General features: G+C 44.1%; 1 protein-coding gene across 2 annotated transcripts in view; it reads right to left on the bottom strand.

The window, feature by feature from the left end:
* The window catches only part of stab2 (stabilin 2), a 35371-nt gene extending 10899 nt beyond the window's left edge, over nucleotides 1-24472 (bottom strand). The window contains exons 1-50 of one of the 2 annotated variants that reach the window (XM_085251335.1): nucleotides 24336-24472; nucleotides 22900-23024; nucleotides 22382-22497; nucleotides 20519-20604; nucleotides 19629-19695; nucleotides 19450-19545; nucleotides 19137-19259; nucleotides 18789-18985; nucleotides 18534-18661; nucleotides 18291-18424; nucleotides 17640-17719; nucleotides 17284-17433; nucleotides 16616-16759; nucleotides 16444-16506; nucleotides 15799-15915; nucleotides 15667-15720; nucleotides 15505-15585; nucleotides 14741-14893; nucleotides 14372-14431; nucleotides 14174-14275; nucleotides 13971-14057; nucleotides 13667-13778; nucleotides 13412-13592; nucleotides 13215-13308; nucleotides 12971-13129; nucleotides 11984-12079; nucleotides 11496-11588; nucleotides 11374-11421; nucleotides 10814-10947; nucleotides 10613-10715; nucleotides 9943-10020; nucleotides 9756-9845; nucleotides 9564-9671; nucleotides 9147-9278; nucleotides 8924-9052; nucleotides 8746-8808; nucleotides 6869-6970; nucleotides 6601-6796; nucleotides 6428-6523; nucleotides 6248-6305; nucleotides 6086-6159; nucleotides 5848-5973; nucleotides 5116-5189; nucleotides 4957-5028; nucleotides 4240-4359; nucleotides 4129-4173; nucleotides 3977-4063; nucleotides 3712-3852; nucleotides 3435-3563; nucleotides 2994-3065 (exon numbers count right to left, since the gene is read on the bottom strand). In XM_085251335.1, the coding sequence (XP_085107461.1) occupies nucleotides 2994-3065; nucleotides 3435-3563; nucleotides 3712-3852; nucleotides 3977-4063; nucleotides 4129-4173; nucleotides 4240-4359; nucleotides 4957-5028; nucleotides 5116-5189; nucleotides 5848-5973; nucleotides 6086-6159; nucleotides 6248-6305; nucleotides 6428-6523; nucleotides 6601-6796; nucleotides 6869-6970; nucleotides 8746-8808; nucleotides 8924-9052; nucleotides 9147-9278; nucleotides 9564-9671; nucleotides 9756-9845; nucleotides 9943-10020; nucleotides 10613-10715; nucleotides 10814-10947; nucleotides 11374-11421; nucleotides 11496-11588; nucleotides 11984-12079; nucleotides 12971-13129; nucleotides 13215-13308; nucleotides 13412-13592; nucleotides 13667-13778; nucleotides 13971-14057; nucleotides 14174-14275; nucleotides 14372-14431; nucleotides 14741-14893; nucleotides 15505-15585; nucleotides 15667-15720; nucleotides 15799-15915; nucleotides 16444-16506; nucleotides 16616-16759; nucleotides 17284-17433; nucleotides 17640-17719; nucleotides 18291-18424; nucleotides 18534-18661; nucleotides 18789-18985; nucleotides 19137-19259; nucleotides 19450-19545; nucleotides 19629-19695; nucleotides 20519-20604; nucleotides 22382-22497; nucleotides 22900-23024; nucleotides 24336-24425 (5265 nt within the window). In that variant the 5' untranslated portion in view covers nucleotides 24426-24472. The remainder of the gene's footprint in view (nucleotides 1-2993; nucleotides 3066-3434; nucleotides 3564-3711; nucleotides 3853-3976; nucleotides 4064-4128; nucleotides 4174-4239; nucleotides 4360-4956; nucleotides 5029-5115; nucleotides 5190-5847; nucleotides 5974-6085; nucleotides 6160-6247; nucleotides 6306-6427; nucleotides 6524-6600; nucleotides 6797-6868; nucleotides 6971-8745; nucleotides 8809-8923; nucleotides 9053-9146; nucleotides 9279-9563; nucleotides 9672-9755; nucleotides 9846-9942; nucleotides 10021-10612; nucleotides 10716-10813; nucleotides 10948-11373; nucleotides 11422-11495; nucleotides 11589-11983; nucleotides 12080-12970; nucleotides 13130-13214; nucleotides 13309-13411; nucleotides 13593-13666; nucleotides 13779-13970; nucleotides 14058-14173; nucleotides 14276-14371; nucleotides 14432-14740; nucleotides 14894-15504; nucleotides 15586-15666; nucleotides 15721-15798; nucleotides 15916-16443; nucleotides 16507-16615; nucleotides 16760-17283; nucleotides 17434-17639; nucleotides 17720-18290; nucleotides 18425-18533; nucleotides 18662-18788; nucleotides 18986-19136; nucleotides 19260-19449; nucleotides 19546-19628; nucleotides 19696-20518; nucleotides 20605-22381; nucleotides 22498-22899; nucleotides 23025-24335) is intronic. The other variant, XM_085251336.1, reaches the window with a different exon arrangement.
* Between the last annotated feature and the right edge of the window lie 615 nt (nucleotides 24473-25087).

Here is a 25087-nt window from a genome sequence, read left to right on the forward strand (position 1 = left end):
CGCTGTGGAGTACTTGGACGCGTGTGATGGAGCATTGTCCTGCATGAAAATCATGTTTTTCTTGAAGGATGCAGACTTCTTCCTGTACCACTGCTTGAAGAAGGTGTCTTCCAGAAACTGGCAGTAGGACTGGGAGTTGAGCTTGACTCCATCCTCAACCCGAAAAGGCCCCACAAGCTCATCTTTGATGATACCAGCCCAAACCAGTACTCCACCTCCACCTTGCTGGCGTCTGAGTCGGACTGGAGCTCTCTGCCCTTTACCAATCCAGCCACGGGCCCATCCATCTGGCCCATCAAGACTCACTCTCATTTCATCAGTCCATAAAACCTTAGAAAAACCAGTCTTGAGATATTTCTTGGCCCAGTCTTGACGTTTCAGCTTGTGTGTCTTGTTCAGTGGTGGTCGTCTTTCAGCCTTTCTTACCTTGGCCATGTCTCTGAGTATTGCACACCTTGTGCTTTTGGGCACTCCAGTGATGTTGCAGCTCTGAAATATGGCCAAACTGGTGGCAAGTGGCATCTTGGCAGCTGCACGCTTGACTTTTCTCAGTTCATGGGCAGTTATTTTGCGCCTTGGTTTTTCCACACGCTTCTTGTGACCCTGTTGGCTATTTTGAATGAAACGCTTGATTGTTCGATGATCATGCTTCAGAAGCTTTGCAATTTTGAGACTGCTGCATCCCTCTGCAAGATATCTCACTATTTTTGACTTTTCTGAGCCTGTCAAGTCCTTCTTTTGACACATTTTGCCAAAGGAAAGGACGTTGCCTAATAATTATGCACACCTGATATAGGGTGTTGATGTCATTAGACCACACCCCTTCTCATTACAGAGATGCACATCACCTAATATGCTTGATTGGTAGTAGGCTTTCGAGCCTATACAGCTTGGAGTAAGACAACATGCATGAAGAGGATGATGTGGACAAAATACTCATTTGCCTAATAATTCTGCACTCCCTGTAGTTAAAGCCTGTCTTCCCTCGTTCGCACCTCTCATAACCAATATTATTCATTCCTCCCTGAACACTGGAATTGTTCCTGAAGCACTGAAAAAGGCTTCTGTTATCCCAATTCTCAAAAAGCCTGATGCAGACCCCAATAACTTTGATAATCTTCGCCCTATATCAAATCTCCTCTTTATTTCAAAAATTCTTGAAAAAGTTGTCGCCGCCCAGCTTCATTTACATCTCAGTGACCATAATCTCCATGAACAATTTCAATCGGATTTCTGCCTCAATCATAGCACAGAAACTGCTCTGTTAAGAATTACCAATGACCTTCTGATGGCAGCTGATTCTGGTCTCCTATCCATCCTCATCCTTCTTGATCTTAGTGCGGCGTTTGATACCATTTCTCACAATATTCTCCTGAACCGGTTAGCTTCCATTGGTATTAGTCACACCCCCCTTGCCTGGTTCACCTCCTATCTCTCAGACCGCACTCAGTTTATCCAATTTAAATCCCATTCTTCAACTCTCTATCCTGTTTCTGCTGGTGTGCCCCAGGGTTCAGTATTGGGGCCTCTTTTATTCATTATTTATATGCTTCCTCTTGGTTATATATTCCGAAAATATAATATAAATTTTCACTGTTATGCTGATGACACCCAGCTCTACCTTTCTTCTAAACCCAATTCATCTCTCCCACCTACCTATCTCTCAGACTGTCTTATTGAGATTAGATCCTGGTTCTCCTCCAATTTCCTCAAACTAAACAGTAATAAAACTGAAGTTTTACTTGTTGGTACACCATCTATCTTAACCAAATTCCACAGTTTTTCCATTAACATTGAAGATTCTCCTACCCTTCCCTCCCCTCAGGTTAAGAGTTTGGGTGTCATACTTGATAATACTCTTTCATTCCAGTCTCACATTAATTACATAACCCGGTCTGCTTACTTCCATTTACGTAATATTAACCGACTCTGTCCCTTCCTTACTCCTCATGCTGCTGCCATCCTTGTCCATAGTCTTATTACATCCCGTATTGATTACTGTAATTCCCTCCTATTTGGTCTCCCTAAAAGGTCCCTTCATAAACTCCAGCTCCTTCAAAATTCTGCAGCTCGGGTCATAACTTGCACTCCGTTAAGAGCTCGTATTACCCCAGTTCTTCAGCAGCTTCACTGGTTGCCCATAGAAATCTTACTCCTTACATACAAGTGTATCCATAAATCTGCGCCTTCATATTTGTGTGACCTGCTCCATATCACCACTCTCAGATCATCATCTGCTATTCATCTTACTGTTCCGTCCTCACACCTTATCACTATGGGGAACAGAGCTTTCAGAAATATTGACTCCCTCTCCGTATTTAAGACACAGCTCAAAACACATCTGTTTAAACTGGCTTATTTGCTTTAATGCTGATTTTATCTGTTGTCAAGCTCTGTTTTGTAATTTTAACTTATTTTATGTATTTTATGACTGTTGTTCCTTTTATTAATTGTATTCTTTGTAAGGTGACATTGGGTTTCTGAAAGGCGCCCTCAAATAAAATAAATTATTATTATTATTATTATTATTATTATTATTATTATTATATGTGTGTGAGTGTGTGAGGGAGTTTGCATGTGTGTCCTGATGTTGTAGTCTAGGTGTTCGTTTGTTACAAAACCCAGAGGAAGTGATGTCATTGTGCAGCTTGTCTAAATGTTGTGTTAATGCTGCTTGTTGTTGTGTAGTATCTCATTTTAACATGAGCTTTGCTGATATTAGTTATAGTATTGTTGTGCTCCACATGTTTGAGCAATGATCGGACAAAGTGAACAACAGTGACACACTTATTTTTCTCTGTTAACATTGATATATTGGTTTAAGCACTTTGGCTGTAATATATGTTATTGGTGCACCACTTCAGAACAACAGTCACCTTAAAGTGCAATATTAAAATACGATATTAGAGTAAAAACACACACAACCAGCTAATTCTCTATAAGCAGCTCTTGTTGTCAGTGAGAAGGAAGAAGGGGAAGTTGTAGCGTGTTACCTGTAGCAGTTTGTAGAAGGTTCGATAACCGTGACGTGCAGCCACATCGGTCAGGTTCAGCTGAGAGTCATCCTGCAGGAAACCATCAGAATGAAGGTGTGCATGAAACATTACAGAAAACATAACATCCAGAAAGTCTACAGTCAGACAGCTGCTCACAGTTTCAATGAGCTAGAAAAAAATGCTATTATACCAATAAATAGATTTTAGAATATATTTAGCATTTTACATGTTATTTAATAAACAGTAATTAAACAGGTCATGAAATAATAGACAGCTTATTAACTAACATGTCACTGTAACAGTAAAGCATTCAGTGATCATTTTATAATTCAGTAACAATGGTCATTGTTTTATATGATAATAAAGCTCTAACCAGTCGATCCATTCAGCATCAGCTTCCCTGATTCCTTATTCCAAAATGACCTGATGGATACTTACAGGGGCGAGCATAAAACTGTCTTTGTCCACATCTGGAGGATACAGAATCCTGTCAATTTCATGGATGATTCCATTCACACTGAGGTCATCGCTCTTTGTCACATTTGCCTGGTTGATGAAGACACTGCCCTGAAAAAAAAAGCCAAACACAAAGTGTCCCAATAACAGAAATAAAACTGAAGAATGCTTGTTTATAATAAAGCATCGATTCGGCATTTGTTTATTGGCAGGATTCATAAATATAGATATAAATCTATTAAACCAGCTGAGGGCTGACCTGGGTGATGCTGGTGGTCAGCACGAGTCCAGACAGCGATGTCAGGTTTCGTGGTTGGCTCAGGTCAGCAGCCAGGAGAGTGTGACACATGACGATGTGGCTGCGCAGGACATTAGCGTACCGCTCTCTCTTCCGTCTCATCTAAAAGATAAAATTACAAACTTGTTAATTTCTGATTCATCCTGAGCTGACCAGACTCTGATGTAATTACAGTGTGTCTTCAAAGACACGCTGATGTTTGTCCAGCAGTAACCAAAGGTCTGACCTCGCGTGAAGTGTTTGTCCTGAAGGCCTCGGGGTCTGGAATGAAGACAGTGAATGGCCCTCGCCCTTGCAGGGAAATCTCCATTATCTGAAAACAGAGTTCTGTTAATGCAATTCCACCAGCAGGGGGCGACAGAGGGGAGCACTACTCACCATCAGACCAAAGTAAAAGTCCGTGTGACGACGTGTCTCTATTTCCTGTAACGAGACAACAGTTAGTGCAAAGCCCTGCGGCGCCGCTTTCATTGTATTTCAGCTGCTCACCCTCGCCACAGTGCCTTTGCAGGTCACACCGTCGCCAATGAAATTTTGCCTGCAGGTGCAGCTTTGAGTGCCTGGACCTGTCATGTTGCACCGGGCATTCCGATGACAGCCGCCATTGTTCTGGAACATCAGCATCAACACGTGAGAGGGTAACAGCTTGAATTGATGTGGTCTTTACAGCATAAAAGTAAGAAACCTTTGACAGAGACAGGAGCAGCATGAAAACCTAGAACTGTATGTGCAACGCTCAACCTCAGCTTCAGTGACCAGAAAAGGAAGCACATCAGCCTCAGACAGCTTTCAGGGTTGTTTTTGCTGTCTTGACAGGACAGCAGACAGGTGGCTGTATGCTGCTCTTCTGCAGCATACCTGGGTCACCAGCTCAGCCAGGTGAGCCTTACCAGAGCCAGAGCACTGACTGAAAACACGACTACCACAGTTCCTGTGCTAAAGGAGGCGAGGACATTATTATTGTCCTGGGAACACTGAATAGAGCAGCCTAACAAGCTTCCTCCTTCACAATAGGACTTATGGGTGTAACTCTTGCCTCGCAGTTGGTGTTTTCTTACAGGGAAAGTGCACCAAGATGAGTGCTGCTGTGATTTGGTGCTACTATGGGCTGTATGTGTGATTATTAGCTGAATGATGTAATCATCTGATTCTGAATCACTCATCTTTCCCACAGCTTGAAACCAGCCAGAGTGAAGACAAACTCACCTTTTGGCACAAGTCGATGATGTTGCAGTTCTTCCCGTCACCGGTGTAAAATTCCCTGCAGACACAGGAAGTCTGCCGAGGAAAACAAAGTCACATTTAGCGCCACTGTCAGCAGAGAGCTGTGCTTAAAGTCAGACTGTAGAGGTTAGCTAGTTTTACTTTGTTCGGTCCAACGTGAATGCAGTCTGCATTGGCATGGCAACCCCCGTTTCCTTTCAGGCAGGGATTTATCTCTGTGGAGAAACACAAAACTCCACCTGGTTATCTCGGATTCACGATGCGTTCAAGCTTTTTATCGTGTGTCTGATAACTTGAGCTGCTGCCAAGGATCGATGCTGAGCCAGAGCTTTTAAATTCCTCACAGCACAACAATACCACAAACCACGCAAATCAGCAGAGCTACTTAATTTCAGTCATTTTGCTGGCTCTGAAGGCTTTTCTGATTGTCTGGAATCCTTTTTTGCTGTGATGCTGGAAGAACTAATATCTGGAATATTTTGCATTGGTATTTTTGCTTTAACTTCGCAGAACTTTCACAAAATGCTTTTTAAGTTTTGCATTACTGCAGACTTTGTCCACCATAGTCAGACCATTACACTACAAAGCACACCCTTCTAGTATTACTGGATTTATTGTCAATGCTTTTGCTTTAACTTTCACGATTGTATTTTGCACTCTTTCATGTCCCCTGTAATCCTCAGTGTGATTGCCTCTTAGCTAATTTTTGCTTTTAAAAAAAAAAAAATTTATATAAACTGATCTGAACAAGTTAATGTTGACTCGGAATAATTAAATTTTCCTTTTTAAAAATCGTTTTGACTCCTTGTACCAACTATAACTAAGCCAGAGCAGCTGTGAGCAGGTGTGAGCAGTTGTGGCAAGTGAGTTTACCGACACACACAAGTCCGTCGCCCGCGTAGCCGGCATTACAGACACAGTCTCTTCGGCCGGGTCGAGTCCTCTTACAGAGAGCGTACAGACTGCAGCCGCCGTTATCCACCACGCACGGATCTATGGCTGCATGAGTCACAAAGTGTTCAGTAAACTTTGCGGTTCACAGGAATCCTCTTTAAAAAGCTCAGACCAAAGCCGCAGGTAAGTGACCTGCAGAGCTCATAACATGTGTTACCTTGACAGAAAGTCCCGTTTCCTTTGAAGCCGGCAGCACAGATACACTGAGGGCCGGACGAGCCGGTCACACAGCTATAAAACCAGATTAAAGTTTTAACAGGAAGCATAAATCCTCCAGCGTCCTGCACGCAGAGTAACGGTTAAACTTGTGCAGACTTACTTTGCACTGCCGTGGCATCTCACCGAGCCGCACTGCTCGTCAGCTTTGGCTTCGATCTCTGCAACGACACGGATGCAGCTCAGCACAAATGACAAAAACAGTATTTCTAAAAATGATCTCACAAATGAGATTTTGTTGTTCTAAATCACAGCGTTCACTTTTCTCCACATTCAGCCTTACTTTGGTCACAGTGGACTCCCCTCCAGTCCACGTCACATTCGCAGGTCCCATCGCCCTTCAGTCCCTCGTTACACTGTCCGTTCTTGCATTCGCACTCTGAGCAGACAACACGTGACGATGAAGGTGAGGATGAAGATGACAGATCATGTGCTGACTAATGAAACGTACTGAACCTTGGTCACAGTGGACTCCGTATTTGCCGCTCTGGCAGGTTTCACAGGCGGTCCCGTTGAAGCCTTCGTTACACCGACACACTCCGGTCCCGTTTGTCCCGTCCACACACACTCCATTATCGAAGCAGGGCCGACCCTTTGGACCGGGGCATGCCTCGCAGTGCTCCCCGAAAAACCCTGCACAGCACCTCCGCTCCTGAAAGCACAGAAGAGTTCTAGTGTGCCACACTGCCGAGGATGCTTACCCTGAAATGAGCAGGAAACGTACGATCTTCTTCTGGAGGCAGGTGGCTCTGCAGCCGACTCTCGGGAGCCACTCGCCCTCAAACGTGCGGGTGAACATGCACTTTCTCGTCCTCCTCACCGATTTCTGCACAGAGCAAAACACCAACTTCTTACTTTGACTTTAGCTTCTCATGGACCAGGCTGTGCATCTGAGCTGAGTATTAATTTCAGCATTTTCTACAACGCATGTTTCAAGAAAATATTTACACAGTATAACCAGTTATCCGCGTGAAGCGATAGAGCAGTGAAAATAAAACTCTTCATTTCAGTTCACCTAACTTACAAAATGTAGTGAAGTAGATTCTGGGGTAGGATTTTACACGATGTCCACAAACGCACCACTAACATCCACACCTTCCCAGTTGACAATTAGCAGGCTTATAAGAAACAGCTGCGCTTCACTACCAGAAGGAGGCATTTGGCAGTCTTGTCCATCCAAGGTGGCTGAGAGCATTAGGCAGTTGAGCACTGCAGATCTCTCAAGGAAAGCCACTCAGTTTAGTATTGCCCTGTGGTAAGTGGGACTCTTGTGTTCATCATAACGTGGCATATAGTAGGGTGGACTTTGACAACTGTTTCCCTCTTTTGTTGCAGGTTTGCACTATACTGCTGCTGTCTTGTCATGCTGTTTTGTTTGTTATGTGATGCTTTTATAATGAACAGTACTTTGGGGTGTATTTGTTTAATGTAGATCTTTTATTAATGTGTGTAACGTTTTATGCTTTGTTTTATTGCTTTAGTGGAGGTGCGGCCGCTTGCTGAGGGGCTAGGCACGTGAGGTGGAATCCCCTTCCCGACGCATGCGAGTGTACACACCGGGCATAGGTAGATTGCACCGTTTAGTGTGAGTGACAGTGAGGTCTGGAGTGAAGTTACACGGGTGAGTAATTGGTGGCACCCTTGGGCACTCCTCCCCGTAGGTTGCCTCAAGTGGCCGGTCGCCACTATTTTGTTTAGTTATTCTTTTATCATGCTGTGATTGTTTTAGGGTAGCATCGTGGTAGGGAGTCTGGTCATTTTAATCATCGTTTGTTAAAGTGTTTCAATGAACTATTTTGCCGTCTCAACCCTGCTACCCTAGGTGCCTTCCTGATTTTATAGTTATGTTTTTAGTAGTTCCTCTTAATAAATTTTGATTTGTAAACTTCCTTTGTCTCACCTCTGCCGTTAATAACGAGTCTGTGGGCTTTGGTAGCCAGTGCAACACGTACATTGGCTAGAGAAATCTTTCCTGGGGTGTAACGCCCTCCCCCAGGTGGCGTTGTCAATATCTTAGTTACCGTCCCCGGTTATTCCTCTATCGCGAGACCACAAAAAGAAAAACATTTTTACGCTCCATTGAATAAAACGCTGGTTTATTTTTGAAGATGTCAAATTCGATATGAAATGCAACTAAATGATACCAGTTTTCCCACAGCTGTTAAAGAGCAATTTACTTTTCAGCACAATTATACTTAAAATACGTTTTTTGTTTTTTTTTAATGTTACTTTAGTACTGTCACAGTAAACTGAAAGAAATTCAATCTGTAACTGGCACAAGAGCACAAACAGTAAAGTGGTCAGTGATCACTGGGAGGTCATGAAATTACTTTAGTGGAATACCATGAAGTCCTCTCTAGATCTTCTCCTACTTCTTGTTAGTCTTGTAAAGTCGGACAAACTGAACGTAATTCTTTTGACTTTGGGGAGAATTTTCCATCTTTCATAACTTAAAATCGAATCATCTGCAAACAGATTTTCTGTAGTAGCTGCATTTATCCGATTCTAGTTTGGTATAAAAGTTTGTTTAGAGAGCCTGGTGGTTAAAAAGGTCTAAGCTTTGAAAGATTAACGATGATCAGAAAAAGTCCGAAAACTTACATCTGGGATGGTGTCATTGGGGCAGATCTTGTTTTGGTGGAATAAGCAGTCGACACAGTTCCCCTTTGGAGCAGAAAGAAAACGTTGATATTTATCATGCGATTGTTTCTCCATTCATTGAACTGGATTGGAGGCGCTGAAGTATCTGCAGGACTTAACTGGTGGCTGAGGACCTTACCATGACTTTTGTGTACGTGAGATCATCGCAGCGATTTCTGTTGATCTGAAGAACAGCTGACAGACCGTGGATCACTCCTTTACCGCTCAGGATGTCAGAGGAGTTCATCTGAGCATCATTCACAAACAGCTGCATGAGGAAAACACAGGTCAGGTGGTTTGTATCGTGTTGTTTAGACTGTCATGCGATCAGATGCAACAGAATCAATATTTCATGATGAGACCTTTCCGTCTCGTGGGAAAATGCCGAGCTGGAAGGAAAACCCAAGCATCGTCTCTTTGTAACCTCCGAGCTGAAGGTCTGTTTTTAACAGACGCTGCGATGCCACCACGTGGTAACGAGTGGTCTTCACATCCTGTTCAGTGACAAAATAAAAGCACAACTAATTTGAAGGAAGTAAATAAATAAACCCGAGGACGAGGTCAAAGTCTTTAATTACAGAGTTTAGTTCTATATTTACCATCTGCTTTAAATGTCGAATGAAATAACAGAACTGAGTGTTGCCCACTTAATCCATTTTAAAATATGTAAAAATTTCAACAATGTCAGCAGTGAGTAAAAAGACTAATCGGGTCAAATACAAACTTTTTGATTCAGCTTCAAATGAAAATGCAGACAAACTGAAGCCTAAATTGTATACCAGGGCAGTGGCTGCCATTTTCTTCAGGTACTCAGTGACGGCGGCGTCTGTCGGAGCAAAGATGGTGAATTCGTCAGCCTGTTCGATATCATTGGTCAGGTTATAATCCTAAACAAAAAGCCAGAGAAAGCACAACATGTAAGGAAACATTGAACACTTAAGCATGGTGTGAGCGTGTTTGAGAGGTCGTACGATGAGATACGATCTGAAGAGTGAGAACTCCGGCCTGAGAGCGAGCGTGGCCAGCAGACCTTCACTCAGTGTTCTGTCGGGAACCAAAACCTTTATTTAAAAAAAAAAAAAAAAAAAAAAGAGGCTGAAATCGGTAATGGGTACAAAAAAACTTGCTGGGTGTTGTTTTTGTAGTATTTCTTTTTACCTTATCGATTAAATGGATCAGTCCGTTTGTAGCAGCAACGTTTGACGTGCCGATGAGAGCTCCACCAACAGAAGTGATCTGCACAAACACAACCATTTTATTTTTTTAAGTAAAATTAGAGAAAAGCACCAAGTTTACAGCCATATACTGAAAGTGGACGAAAGTCCACATTTTTATTCTGGGACTCCACTCAAGTATGCTCACATGATTCAGTCCAAACATTATTATTTTTTTTTTTTTATTTTTTTTTTTTTGTTGTACTGGCCGTCTGCTCAGCTCCTCAGTTCATCCTTTGCTTGAAACAAGCTATAGCTTATGTTCCTTTAAGATAGCCTATTTCATTCTGATTGGCCAGCTTCAGGAGGTATACTGAAGGGCAGCAGTGCTTTTTTTTTTTTTTTTTTTTGGCTTTTTTTAAGAGCAATATTTTGGCTCACAGATTATACATTTATGTGCCTGATACCAGATAAGGTTATTTTAACAACCTGTAACTTTATAAGCATTTGACAGAACATCAGAAAGATGAGAGCCAGCCAAAAGGCAGTTAGATCAGCCCGAGGACGAGCAGCGATGGCCGTGTGGAGTTTATGTGAAACACCTGAGCTGCACGGGCTCAATGAAAGATCAAAATTCTCTCTGTATGCAGAAATCCTCACACAGAAAGCGTTACCTCATCGTTTGTAGAAACACGAAGTGTTGTTCCCAGAAGGGACGTCACAGACGACATGTTCCAGAGGCTAGATAAGGGGTAGTCACCAGCGATCATGTGATTTCTGTCAGAAGGGGACAGATCGCAGCACAGCTGTTACATATATTCATATAAAAGCCCCAAAATAAAATGATGTCACTTTAAATCCTGCGGAGCTGTAACCTGATGAGACTCGGCAGGTTTCCCCTCAACGTCCAGAAGTTTTTGTCTTCTGAGGACATTTTGCTGATGGCTGCTGAGGATGGAACCAGGAGGGTGAGGTTCTGATCCAACAGAGACGGAGACAGATCCGAATCCTAACAGAGCGTATGAACACAAACACAATCTTTGCTCAGGTTGGTATTAAAAATAGCTGCTGGTACATGGAAGACCACAGGGGAAGTCAGTCTTGTAAACTGCATGGTTATTAAAAAATGAAGCATGGTGGCACGAACCGATAACCCCCACAGTGTGAGCTTAACATTGCTAAGAGTATTCATAAATGTATAATTTTTCTGTACCCATATTTATGTGCTCTAATTGGGTTTTCATGTGGTATGAATGAATATCAGTGAATATGATACACTGTTTACAGTGGCATAATTACGGTGCCTAGTCTGCATGTGAAGCATGTGCTAAACGTGTGAGTTAGTTTGTGATATACTGCACGTTTCATTTATTGTATAATAATCAAAGTGATGACAATCTGCACATAATGCATCTGTAAAACGTGACATACTCACAGTCATCCATGTGAAGAAGTCTGAGGCCTCAGGCAGGATGCTGAGCTCCTGAAATCACCAGGAAACAAAATCAGCTGGAAGCAAAGACACGATCCTGCCGACTGAACCTGGCCATCACTCACCTGTTCAACTGTACCGTAACACACGTGTCCATTTCCAACATATCCTTCATCGCAGACACACGTCCACTGAGAGGACAGCAGGAGACAGCTGGCCTGCACACACAAACAGTTAAACAGGGACACGGTCACCGAGGGCCTAGCTTCGGTCATTTTTATCAGTACAAGACAGACATCATGCACAAGACGTCTTTTACTTTGAAAAAATTAAAGGAATTCAGTGAAGCTCTGCAGAGCCTCTGATTGGCTCTGAGGAACGATGATTGGCTGGTTTAGTTACTAGGAGTGAATCTACAGACCAGTTTGACCAGGTATGGTCAAATTGAAGATATAGTTAAAGGAGTCAAATCTGGCTTTGACACCCTGATCACAGCGCTGCAGGCAAATGACATCAAAGCAAAAGACCTGTTTTATGTTGCTGTTGGTATGACCCATAATGATTTTAGCAGAAAAGATGCTTTCAGTGGATTTGCTTGGTTTTTGCTACTCACAAAGTAGTGACAGCCTCCGTCTGCAGTCACACACTGGTTCACAGGTTCACAGTCCTGCCCGCTGCCCTGGTAACCGGCCTTACAGGTGCAGTCACTCTGAACAGGAGCAGATAACAACAGGACATTACTGCTGCGGAGACAGCTTCACTCTTTGGTGCTGGTGGACCAGATCACAAATCACTTCTGATGATACTGCCTAAAGGCGGCATGTATAATGTAAACAGAATTGATCTTAGCACAGAGCCCTGTGGAACTTCATAATTAATCTTAGTGTGTGAAGAGGACTCTCCATTTACATGAACAAACTGGAGTCTATCAGAGAGGTATGATACGAACCACTGCAGCACCGTACCTGTAACACCTACAGCATGCTCTAGTCGCTCTAATAGAATATTATGATCAACAGTATTGAACACTCCACTGAGGTCTAGCAGGACAAAATTCCAGTCTGAAGTGGGCACCCCACTTTTTTCTGAGGAACCATGAACCATGGGCTCAGAATTAGAGGTGCCAGATCTTTACAGAAGGCAAATAAAGCTGACAGAACCACATCATCTACAAAAGGAAGCAGCAAGATCCTGAGACTAACAAACTGCCACGTGGCAAACATTAACTGAATAAATAGTTCCATTTATTGAAACTGCAAAATTGGGTGCTTTTGACTGGGGGGTTCCCAAAAACAATGATGTGACATCATTAAGAACAAACTGACCGACAACGTGTTAAAAAACTGAGATAAAAGAAATATTCCCCCCGAGGTCCGCACGGCCCCAGTTTAAATAGGCCAGTGTAAGTTTGAATAATCAACCACATTTCAGGATTCACATTTTCTGGCCCTCTCATGTTTTAATAATACTGCACTCCTTACTGCCACCCTAAGGACGGACTGAAGTGGTGCATTCCCAGGGTAAGAGCACATTAATGAGATAAACCATCCGTCAGTGACATCTCCACCATTCACGTCTCAGCTGATATCAGTGTCCTTACCTGTCCGGGTCCCACATAGACACAGGTGGCGTTGGGGTGGCAGCCGCCTCTGTCAGGACTGTTGCAGTTGTTGATTGGTTGACACTCATCCCCATCCTCCCTCCATCCAGTCAGACACTGACAGACGTGAGTCCCAGGGCCTGTCTTTATACATTTAGCCTGCAAGGGGCAGAATGCAGCACGGGCAGCAGTGAGGAAACAGACTGCGTTTTTTACAGTTACACTATAAAAACTGGAGACTTACGTTCAGGCTGCAGCCACCTCGGTGGGGTGGAGCACACGGGTCAGATGCCACACAGGTGATCCCATCACCTTGGAAACCAGTTTTACAAATACACCTAAAATAAGACACAGTACAGAATAATGTGTGGTACGAGATAACTGTTCACTACAGACGTCTGACTCAGGGTTAAAGCTCAGACTCCATCCAGGTAAACTCACTTGACTGTTCCCTGGCTGAAGTCACAGTCAGCATGTGCGTGGCAAAACTGAGCCTGAGCGCCGCAGGCGGCCGTCTGTCGATCACACAAAGGACCGGTGTAACCCTGCTGACACGAGTCCACTTTACACCGACCGTCTGAATCCGGACGGTTATCACACTGCCCGTGGATACAGGGGCAGGCTGAGGATAGACAAGTACATCATCTTTACATCATGTCTGCCTGTGTGACGTCACAAAGTATGAGTCAGACTTACTTCTGTCACAGTTTGGTCCATATTTGTTGGAGGAGGAGCAGTACTGACAGCGTGAGCCGCTGAAGTTCGGTTCACAGCTGCATGTTCCATTTCTTGAAACCCCCTCCGAACACTGAAAAGCACAAAACACACTTTAGGTTCCTCCTCCATAAACCAAACACCTCACTTTCCCTGCAAACACTGAAACATTTCAGTTTCCTTCCGTCACCGCTGGACTGCAAACAGGAAAAAGTCTGTTCAAAGAACAGAAAGCACTAAAGCTTTTTCCAAATAAAGTAATTAAGGAATTATGGGAATGTCTGACCTGCCCGTGTCCAGAGCAGGGCGTCTGGTATCCACCTGGACATGGTCTGCAGTCTGGACCGTAGAAACCTTTACAGCACGCTGGAATCTGAACGGATATACACGAGGTTATTCTGACGGCCTCTACAAAGTTACATCTTCTAGGCTTCAGTGTCTTTCTGTTCCAACATGAAGTAAACTGCCCGGTTTTACTAAAGTGTGTACCGTGACCGTTGAGTTGCAGTGTGCAGAGCAGCCTTTCACTGGGACTTTAACAGATGGGTTGCCCTTGGTGAAAATATAAGAACATCCAAATGTGGAAGAGCCCTGGATAAAGACAGCATAATCATATTTTAAATCAGCTCAAAGTAAGAAAGGGAAGTGAATAAATATCCAGATGCTTCACAGTGAGTTCAGTCTTACTGTAAAAACTCCAGAAGAGCATTGGGTCATTATTAGCTTTGAACACGCGACACATTCACCCTGAAAAACACATGAGTTGATCAAATATCTCAAACACACTCAAAGGGCTTCAGTGTTTTAGGGCGGGCTCAAAAGTGAAGGGGCAGAATCTCGCAGTGTCCTCGTGTTTCTGTTCCTGGGATAAAGTCACCTCACTGATCAAATACATTTACTCATCCAATGGAGGCAGAGTCCAACAGTGTAGCATGGTGTGATGATCCAACTATGTGAGCTCCATGAGCTCAGTGCCTTTTGTTTTCACACTGAGCCTCATACGCTGCACATATACATTTAGGGTCAATCGATCATGTCATTAGACGTTAAACTCACCATGATGATTTTAGTCTCTGTGATGTCACATCTACTGGGCAACACAGGTTCGATGGAGGGCGGAGTCAAAACTCCATCCATCACATAAAGACGTCCATTTTTTGCCTCCACAGCTGCCTCCAACACGGCTGCACCATTAACCAAGATCTGGCCCTGAAACAGTGAAACGACGACCGGACAGAAATCCTGAGCTCATGTTGAAAGTGTGGAAAACAGTCTTACTAAAATGCGGATAATAGGAGTGAATTCAACTTTTCTTTAGATGATGAAGGTTTGACACAGAAACCAGGAGCTGATGTTCAGTCAGCTTTAAGTCACACGGCTGTATTCCTTACAGGATCCATGGTGAATATTTACTGATTACACTCATTTCTCCAGAAAATGATTACAGAAATAAAAACGCTGCACTTTTAGGGATTTTTGTTATCTGGATTGTATTTTAAACTCTATTAATAATATTAATAAACTCTATTAATGTCAAGATTTCAAATGTTCAAGTTGAAAGTGAAATAAATTTCAGCAATATTTAAAAAGATCTGCAAGCTTATTAAAGAGACTAAATCTGCATGAACAGCACTAACACACACACACAGAAAGGATATTGGAACAATAATGTCAGTATTATAGCATACTTAGAACCAAACACTTTCCACCCTCCTTTGTTATTTTATAAGATTCATGATATTATTTAAGTATTCAACAGTGACTGTGACAGAGATTTGGGGTGATGTTGGGGGTTACAGATGGTGGAAATCCACACTTACATTTTCCATCACGGTGATTGTCAGAACCTGATTGGCCATTGTCACGTATCTTGGGGTTGACACAGCATTGTAGATCTCCAGCTGCATAACAGGGAGATTAAAAAAAACTGTCAGAGGGAACAAACGTGAATTATTAACGAGTCAGCGGACTGTCGCTCTCACCGCAGTGGCCGGAATAATGTGGTTCCTGAGAAACTCCAGCAGTTTGCTGTGACCCTGAGGATTCAGAACCAATCGTCTGGTGAATTATTCATGACAGACTACAAATTTGTCAGTTTTTGTGTCCATCCTTACGTCAGGGCTCATGAGATACTTCAGGTGTTCTTCTATCATTGCATCAAATGCTGCAGTGGTGGGTGCAAGCACAGTGATTGGTCCCGGCTGGTCCAGCAAAGATGCCAGAGGAGTTTTCTGCAGTGAGCACAAATTGTCCAGTTTGATCAATTTAGAAACTTAAGAACCAGGTCCTCATGCACCCGAATGTGTTACTAAGATAAATGCTCATGCACCGTGTTTGAGGTGGGATTCAGGCGACTCTCGGTCCTGACTCTGCTAATATTTACACATTTCTTCCTGCAGCATGAACATCAGAGACGTCTAATCCTGCAGGACCACAAATCAGTGCAATATTTCCTATTTAATCTGTGTTCAGAACCTAAAACTGATCATAGAAATATCACACTCCAAACATCTTCTGTGTCAGTGTTGACACAAAGCCCTGATCCAGTGTAATAATGTAATGATCCCATCCTCTGGTGGGCAGGAATGTGACTGGGACATTGGGACATGCAATAAAATGTCTTCCAGTGTTCAACTTGTTATTGACTCAATACAGGAAGTTACAGGATGTGATTAACTTCTAAACTGAGAATAAAAAAGTTGGCGTCTGCATGTATTCATGGCCTGATGTTCCTGCTATTGAAGAAAAGAAGTCTATACCTGTAATAAACTGGTGAAAGTCTGAAACTTGCCGTAGTCAGAAACGATCTTCATCAGGTTCTCCTGTGGAACAACAAAGTGTTCATGTAATGAGATGAATGGAGACATAATGAACAGGTTTATCTTTGCTGAGCACATTTACACCCAAACTAAAATCTTTCAGTCTTGCCACCTCAGTGTTGCTTTCTACGATGGGAGGCACGCTTTCCATCAGCCTATTGATGATATGGATGATCCCATTAGATGCAACAACATTAGACTGGATGATTACACCTTTCTTCCTGCCGCCATGGATACGGATTTTGGTTTGAGCGTCCTGGAATGAAACCAGAGGAAGATCTGACAATACAAAATTCTATCAAAGCCATTGGAGGCTTACCACTTTAACATTTGGAAGTGTGAAGACCGTAACAGTTTCACATGTTATCAAAAGTCTCTGAAGTACTTAAGACTGGACTTGGTGTCCACTGTGTGCATCACTTATTTGATTATAAATCTTAATTCATTCTTACAATAAACAGATGTAAGCCAAGTCTGTGAATGCTCTATTTATTGTCATCTTTATTGTGTTTCCAAGGGTTTAAAAACAGGATTCAGTCAAGTTATTTGTTTAATTGCTTAGGGAAAGGGTCTGAGTTTGGGTCTCGGTCAGGTTCTAGTTCGGGTTCTGGGTTAGCATTTTGCTTTGGGTTGGTTTGTTTCTTATGTGAAAAAACAAGTCATCACTCACTTTCCTCAAATTGTTTCAAATCTTTTTTATATTTCCTAATTTTTTTGCTTCGTGCCCTGACATGTTTACACTTCATGTTGTATCAATCTGCTGGTGATGAAGCCTCTCACCCCCTCTGATGTGTCCGTCTCTGCTGATTTTCCCGTCAGTGTGTAGAAGACATCAGTTTTCTTCAGTGTGTCAAACTGCATCATCCCAGCGACCAGATGCATCTTACACAGGTATGTAGCTTTGGACCTGTCCGCTATCAGAGTCCTCACCTAGTAAGAGGAGTAAAGGCAGATGTTTGAATCCTGACTGAACCCGTTTTGATTGAATTGTGTTTTTTCCTCTGGAGCTCAAAGAACGATGAGCTCCCAAAACAAAGCCAGGGTGTGAAAGAAACATAAAAGTGGCTCTAAAGTTAAAAGGAAGCTAAAACTAGCTGCTGATAAAAGTGGATCAGTTTATTTGAAGGGATTCGTACCGGCGTTCCCTTGAAGCCTTTATTTATCGGGATGAAAACGGTGAACGGACCCAAATTCTGCAGCGGCCACGACAAAGATCCTGCAAAACACACACAAACACAATCATCAACATTAGTTCTTTTCATGTGAGACGACTTCATTGACCATCTGTAAAATGTCTCACTACACAGATCGCATCTGAATACCTCCAAAAAACAAGTTGTGCATCAGCTGACGACTTGTCATTGCCAATAAAGCGGAGCAGTAATTGAGCATCGCTCCTATGTTTTACCATGGGATACGTCGGTTATGTCATGTGTTCTGGAGAATAAACAGAGCAGGATTGAACAGGAAGGCTACTTTAGGGGCGACCGTGCAGAACCCAGATTAAACATTTTAAAACTCACTTATAAAAAAAAGTCCTGGATGTGGTAAATAAAAGTGCTTAAAGGAGAAACTTGAAATAATTTTTCTGTATCAGTTTAATTTTTATGAATGCTAGTTTATTTACTGAGTTTTATTTAATATATCTGTCACTGGGCAGGTCACACCAGAACACCGTAGGCCAGAGGGAAAAGCTTACATGTGTCCCTGCACAGAGAGCTAAAGCTGAGGAAGTGAAAGTTTTCTGCTTTTTATGGACCAAATCACCTCAAACTGAATCCACATACCAAACAGAGTGATGGCATTGCTCAGCTGACCCGTCCACTGGCCTCCTGGTTCTGTGTTCAGGTCATTCAGACGCTCCATGATGTTCCCAATGCAGACTTTACCATTACCAATGTAGCCCTGGAGACAGGCGCACCTGAGGGACAGAGCAGCAAGTGACGGCTCAGTTCTGCAGCTCTGCTACTTGCTGCCTGCAGATTCAGGTATTGGTCCATGCAGACATTCAGTAAAGTAAAGTGACTGACTCAACTTGTCCAGGTCCCACGGTGCTGCAGTTGGCGTTCCGGTGGCAGGAATCAGGTGTGCAGGAGTTCTTTAGGCTGCAGCCACCGCCCGACAGAGTGTCAAACCCAGAGAGGCACTCACAGTGGGACTGAACAGAGCACAGAGCACAGCAGATTCAGAGGTCACTGACAAGGTCATCTGACAGCAAGCCGCTGCCCCCTGTGGGCCACAGCTCGTTACACACATGATGTGAAAGGTCAGCCAAAATGTTTTACCCTGCCCGGTCCATCGTACACACAGCGGGCAGACTCAGCGGCGCAGCCGCCACGATCGGTCTGACACGGGTCAATGGCCATGCAGACCCGCCCGTCCCCGCTGTAGCCCTCATTGCAGGTACACAGGTGCTGGTTTGGTCCAGTGTGGACACAGGAGGCCTGAGCGTGACACACCCGCTGCAGACACGGATTTATGGCTGAGAAAGACAAAGTGACAAAGTGAGAAAGACAAAGCTGGAGCACACAGAGACTCAAAGACTGTGACATTTACACTGACCACAGACGGGAGAGAGAACTAGAGGTGTGAGAGAGAGAGAGAGAGCACCAAGGGGGTACATATAAGCTCACATAAACACTTGGCTCCTGCTCTCTGGTAGCCGGGTAGACACTGGCACACTAACTGCCCCGTCAGAGCTTCTTCAATACAGCGAGAGTTCTGCTGACAGCTGAGAGCTGCACACTCTGGTAACTCTGAAACACAATACAGGTGTTAGCACAGGTGACAGGGTGCAGGCAAATGCAGAAACTGTATAGGTAACAGGAAACAGGAAAAGATAAGCTGACATGTTACTAAATCAGGAGAAGGACCAGACAACACAGCGGGACACCTGCTGCAGGTGGAGTTACCTGTGAATGTAAAGGTACCAGCAGGAGGACTGACCTTGGTCACAGTTGGGACCCGTGTATCCAGAGAAACAGGTGCATCGGCCGTCGCCCACTATTCCAGAAGCACAGAGGCCGTGGACACAGGAGCAGACTGCAAACAGTGTAAACAGAATTACGGTGGGTCAGAGGTTCCTGAGAACTCAGTGCATCTGTCACAGCTGGAGATGACGTTACCTGAGCTACAGGTGGGGCTGTACCGTCCAGGTGCACAGTCCTCACAGGCAGTTCCTGCAAAGCCCTCCTGGACACACACACACACACACACACACACACACACACACACACACACACACACACACACACACACACACACACACAATTAAAAACAATGATAAACAGGATGTGACATCATGGGTAAACTTTAAGAGAGCCGTGGTTCTGGCCTGTAGAGAGACAGATTTCTAATGCAAACAGTTTGCTGCTGGGTCCTGTTACAGGAACCTGTATACCGATGTATTTTTCAAAGGTGGAGGGGTTCTGCTTTTACGGTCATTAATTATTTAAACCTTTCAGCCAACCACCGATGCAACACACACATTTATGGGGTTTGATTATTCACAGGGTTCTTGGGTTCCTGTAACAGTCTGAGATCTAAGGTTCTAAAGGGCTCTAGAATCTAGAAGCTCTGAGGTCATTTACTGTTGGTTCTGTGGACAGTGAGTGTTGTTCAAGGTTCTAATATTATGCCTTCTTTATGACAATAAACCCAGATATATGATTACGTCCTAAATATACATTTATATGGACACAAACTCACGTGAAGACTGCAGATTACAGTGATTGTGTCAGTCTGCTTTCACGTTATTGTAGTTTGTTTTATTTTTTGGTTTGTCTGTGTTCCAATCAGCTTTGCTTTCTCACTCCAATTTACCTGCAAATCAGCTGATTTTTGTCACCAGGTGTGTGACGTGATGTGAGAGCAGGTGTGTGAGGTGACACTGTCTTTCATTGTTCTTGTAACAGCGAAAATAAACATCTATTCTATGAGAGCAGGTGTGTGAGAGCAGGAGTGTGATGTACAGTTAGAGCAGGTGTGTAAGGTGAGAACAGGTGTGTGAGGTCACCTGGCAGCTGCAGGTCCCATTCCCTCCCAGTCCAGCGGAGCAGATGCCTCTGCCGCTGCAGGGTCTGGCGGCCTGGTCAGGACACTCTGAAAGAGAACGGGCACATGGTGTGAACAGGAAGCTGACGCTTCATGATTGTGGAGCGCTGCTGTTGTGTTTTCTATGAGGAAACAGACCCCCCCCACACACACACACACACACACACACTTCCTGCCATCCTCCTTCATGTCATCACATCACCATCATCTGTTTCCCTTCCCCTCTTCCGCTCACAGAACAAATAACCACCACAGCATCACAGGATAGCATCGCAGGAAGCACGGATACCAGGATCGTTCATTCCTGGGTGTTTTTTTTCCTCTTTGAAAGTTATGAAGAAATCCTTCTTATATTTTTAAGTATTTGAACATGTGCCTGTATTATTTTATCATTACTTTGATGCTAAGTCAGTTTATGGCAGCGTCACTTAGGACCGGAAGGTCGGAGCCGGACCAGAGAAATGATCAACAGTTCATAATGAAAATAACTTCTGTTTGATACCAAACATTTGAAAGTGAACATAGTTTAAAAAAAAAATCTGTTTTCACATGACTGCACAGCGATGACCATCAAATATATACTGGTTCTCATACTCAGGAGACATTTTACTTGTTATAATTAAGTATTTTTTATGATATTACTCATACTTTCACATGAGTATCAGGACTTTTACTTTTAAAGGTACTTTTACGTAACAACGACTTCCTCCACTTGTTGGAGGATTGCTTTGGGGTTTTCTGTGAAAACTTTGTAAGAGTTTCAGTGATTTTTTTTTCTTTTTTGCGTTTCTAGTGGCAGAGTCTTCAGTGAAGGTGGAGCTGGGGGTGGATGGAGGACAAGCAAAGTCCTAGAAGACCCCAGGTTCAGGTGTGTCAGCTCTCAGGAGCAGAAAAAACTGAGCATTACTTTTCTGCTTTGAACAGATAAAGCAGGCATGAGACGCATGGGGGGGGGGTCCACTGAGTAAGCAGATTCCAGTCCTGCTGACAGCGTCTGACCAGAGGAAATGGGGAGGAAGTTTCTGGTTCCTGCAGGACGATCTGGTTCCTACAGAACTGAAAATGTGACACAAGTCACCTGGAAGCCAGAGCTCAGTTTCTTTAGAAGTCTTGTAGTGAATTTCTGGACAGACCGAGTGTGCTGCTGCTAGCATGCTATGACCAATGAGTGAATACAAAAATTATCACAGTCACAAATTTACATTTTAAACTTCTTTAAATTTAAACGTATTGAATTAAATGTAGCACATGGACCAAAGCGCCCGTCCACCCTCACATCACCCTTACAGAAGCTGCTCGGCTGTGAAGTCTCTGTGCTGATGTTAACGCTGGAGGAGGTTTGAAGCTCAGCAGCTCCTGAGTCAGCAGGACTTTTACACTCACAACTTTTACGCACTCGATGGCACCGCTCTGTAACTTCGCATGCTCCTTTACATCTTGTTTGAGCCGCTGAGGCGCCTGAAAGCTGAAGAAAGTTCACAGCCTGCCTCACAGCAACATCCACACCTGCTCTCTCTCACACATTTGTAAAGGCAGACTGCGTTGCGGTGCTGGACTTTACACACCTGTGGTAACAGGATCATTTTTCCATTCTTTAATACAATAGACTCCCCACTACAAATGTTAGGCCTGTTATTTTGCAGCCTTTTAACATTATATGTGGTAAACGGACTGATTCTTGTACAGCACCTTTCTACTATGAGCACTCAAATCACTTTATACAACATGCTTCTCACACATTCATACAGCCTCTTTTGAATATAACATAATGATTAAATAAAAGCTTTTTGGCTCTTTGAGGACGAGCTGGTGTGTCGGTACTGACCGATGCAGTCGGGGCCCCAGTAACCTGGACAGCAGCTCTTTATTTCCACCTCCTTGTAGCACTCGAAGGAGCAGCCACTGAGGGGCAGCTTCATGCTGGGAGTGTTGATGTAGTACCTGCAGAACAGACAGACAGACTGGAGGTAAAGTGGCTGCTGATGTTGGGATCCAGGACAGCAAGGCTCTCTCCTCTTAGAGGTGGAGGTGGGTGAGGGAGGGGAGGGGTCCTTATATAGCCTGATTCAGACGGAGAGGCTGCTCTGTGGCTCAGTGTGATACGCAGAAGGACTGTTTTGAACCCTGACTCGACAGCAGAACTGTTAACTGTAAATTCAATAGAAAATTATTAAAGAGGTGATGTGGAGATCTTTTAAAGTTTCTTGTGTGAGTTGTGATGTTTGATGTGAAATTGTGGAGGTATTTGAATTTGTGCAAAGAAGCTAATCACAGTTTATTGTTTCAACCATCAGTTGAACCACAATAAGGACTTTGAGTGGACCTGTGCTATGTGGTGCTCACTTGCAGTCCTGGGCGTTGGATCTGGGCGTGGGTTTGAATCCTGATGGGCATGGGATCAGCTGGCTGATGGTGCAGGAGTGGCACATCGTGCGAGTGCGGAGCACTGTCGAGTTGGAGCAAAAGTTCTGAAAAAAAAGAAAAGAAAAGTGTCTTTCATCAATGTCTACGCTGTGTGAGTGAAACTGTGCTGGCAGTGTGTGGCTGCAGCTCTTAGCAGGACGATTTCCAACCAATCAGGAGCTCAGTGCTCCACACACTGTCAGCGTGCAGGTAAACTAGAAGGTAGCAGTGTGGAAAAGTTCAACTCATCACTTTGTAAAACTATTAAACCTCCTCCTCTGGACCTGAAAACCAAAGACTGCTGCTGGTGGCTCGACTGGAACAGGAAGTAAGTGTAATAACTGTAATAGCAGCTGTGGTTATCTGCTCCATCAGCTCCACCCAGGAAACGGTCAAAGGAGGCAAACAGGACACGGAGTTCCTGGGCCGATGATGACTTCCTGTTACAGCCTGCAGGTTCAGATGGGAATCAGCTGCTGACAGATAAACTGGTTCCTTTTTGCCTTTGCTCGGTGACAGTTGCTTGTCAGCGGGCTCTGGCTGTTGAGATAACCTCTGATGTGATTCCCGCTCAGTTTCCAGTATCAGCTTATCTAAACACGCGGCTTCCACTAATCGATCCGCTCTGTGTCATCTCTATAAGTCGCCAACTTCACTGAAGTTCAACAGTCATCGCATTGCTGCACAGCTATTCCTGTGTGGGGGGAGCTTTAGTCTTTGGCATGTGCGGCTTCTTCCTGCAGTCTCTGCTGTGTTTCTTTGTTTGCAGCTCTGCAGACCTGAGCAGGCTGCTGCAGGTACCTCATACTCCAGCTGTTGGCTGCACCAGCACATATCAGACTGAAGATCTGTTTATACAGAGCACATAATACTACACAGTACTGCCTGTAACCATGGCAACATTCTGCTTGAGTACCCCACACTAGTTATTTCTCACATTGTTTATGTGAATGTAAAGCTTCTTGAATGAGGGTTGGGGCTATTCCCACTGCGTCCACACTCTCAGGTGACTCCCCCTCCCCAGAAAGTGAACGTCAGAGCAAATGATGTGAGCAGTGCTTCAGTCTGCAGCTCATAATATTTCAGTCAGAGAACACATCGCTATGTAAGATATCAGAAAACCAGAAGTTATCACAGATGAAGCTTCAAACAGGACAGCACAACTAAAATAAATGGAGCTCTTTCTGAGCTGATGTGAGGAAGGGCTCTCAGATTCATCTACTCAAAGTTTCACAGAGACGCTGACGCACGACAACCAGTGTCCAAACTTTTACATCCTGAAGCTCATGTAGATTTTTACATCTGAACCGCCGAGTTCAGTTTTTGAGTTTGAAGCTGAACGAACTCCATGAATAAAAACAGGCGGACGAGCTTACCTGTGCAGCAGCTGACATCTTCAGCTCACTCATCATCATCATCATCATCAGAGAGACACACAGCAGCCGGACGCTCTGCAGGACCTCCATCTCTTCTGCCCTCCAACTTATCCCCGCCAACTCTTTTCAGCTCCTGCGCCTCTGAGCCGCCTCCTCCTCCTTTATCATCCCTCATGTGTTTCCTGAAAAACCAAACTCAAAGGAAACTGCCGAGTCCGAGGTACACACTGACCCATACATGCACACACACACACACACACACACACACACACACACACACACACACACACACACACACAAAATCAACACTCTGTGTGTCTGTGTTTCAGACCTTAAAAACAGAGACACACACACACACACACACACACACATACACAGAGACACACAGATACACTCCCACATACACAAACACATATACAGAAACACACTCACACACAAACACACCGGCGCACGCACACACACACACACATACACAGTTCAGTTGGTCTCAGGTTGCCATAATCGTCACTCCTGCGTTGACCTCACACCGACGGCAGTGCCGCGGTCGACATGCTCGCTATAAAGTTTCTGTGTGTATGAATGTGTGAATGTGAACACGCAGGAATGCAGATGTTTGATTTCTGAGGAGAAGCTGAGGGCAGCAGATGATCACACACAGGAGCCTGGGTGTGACCCCTGACCCTGTGGGCCCCTGGATCTGTGCCTGGCATACCCTGTTCAGTAATGTGCAGTAAGAATGGCAGGAAATCCTG

This window comes from Mchenga conophoros, linkage group LG17, assembly GCF_057382185.1.
Source record: "Mchenga conophoros isolate Kocher_MC1m ecotype Shallow Benthic linkage group LG17, M_conophoros_male_GT1.1, whole genome shotgun sequence".
Lineage (NCBI taxonomy): Eukaryota > Metazoa > Chordata > Actinopteri > Cichliformes > Cichlidae > Mchenga > Mchenga conophoros.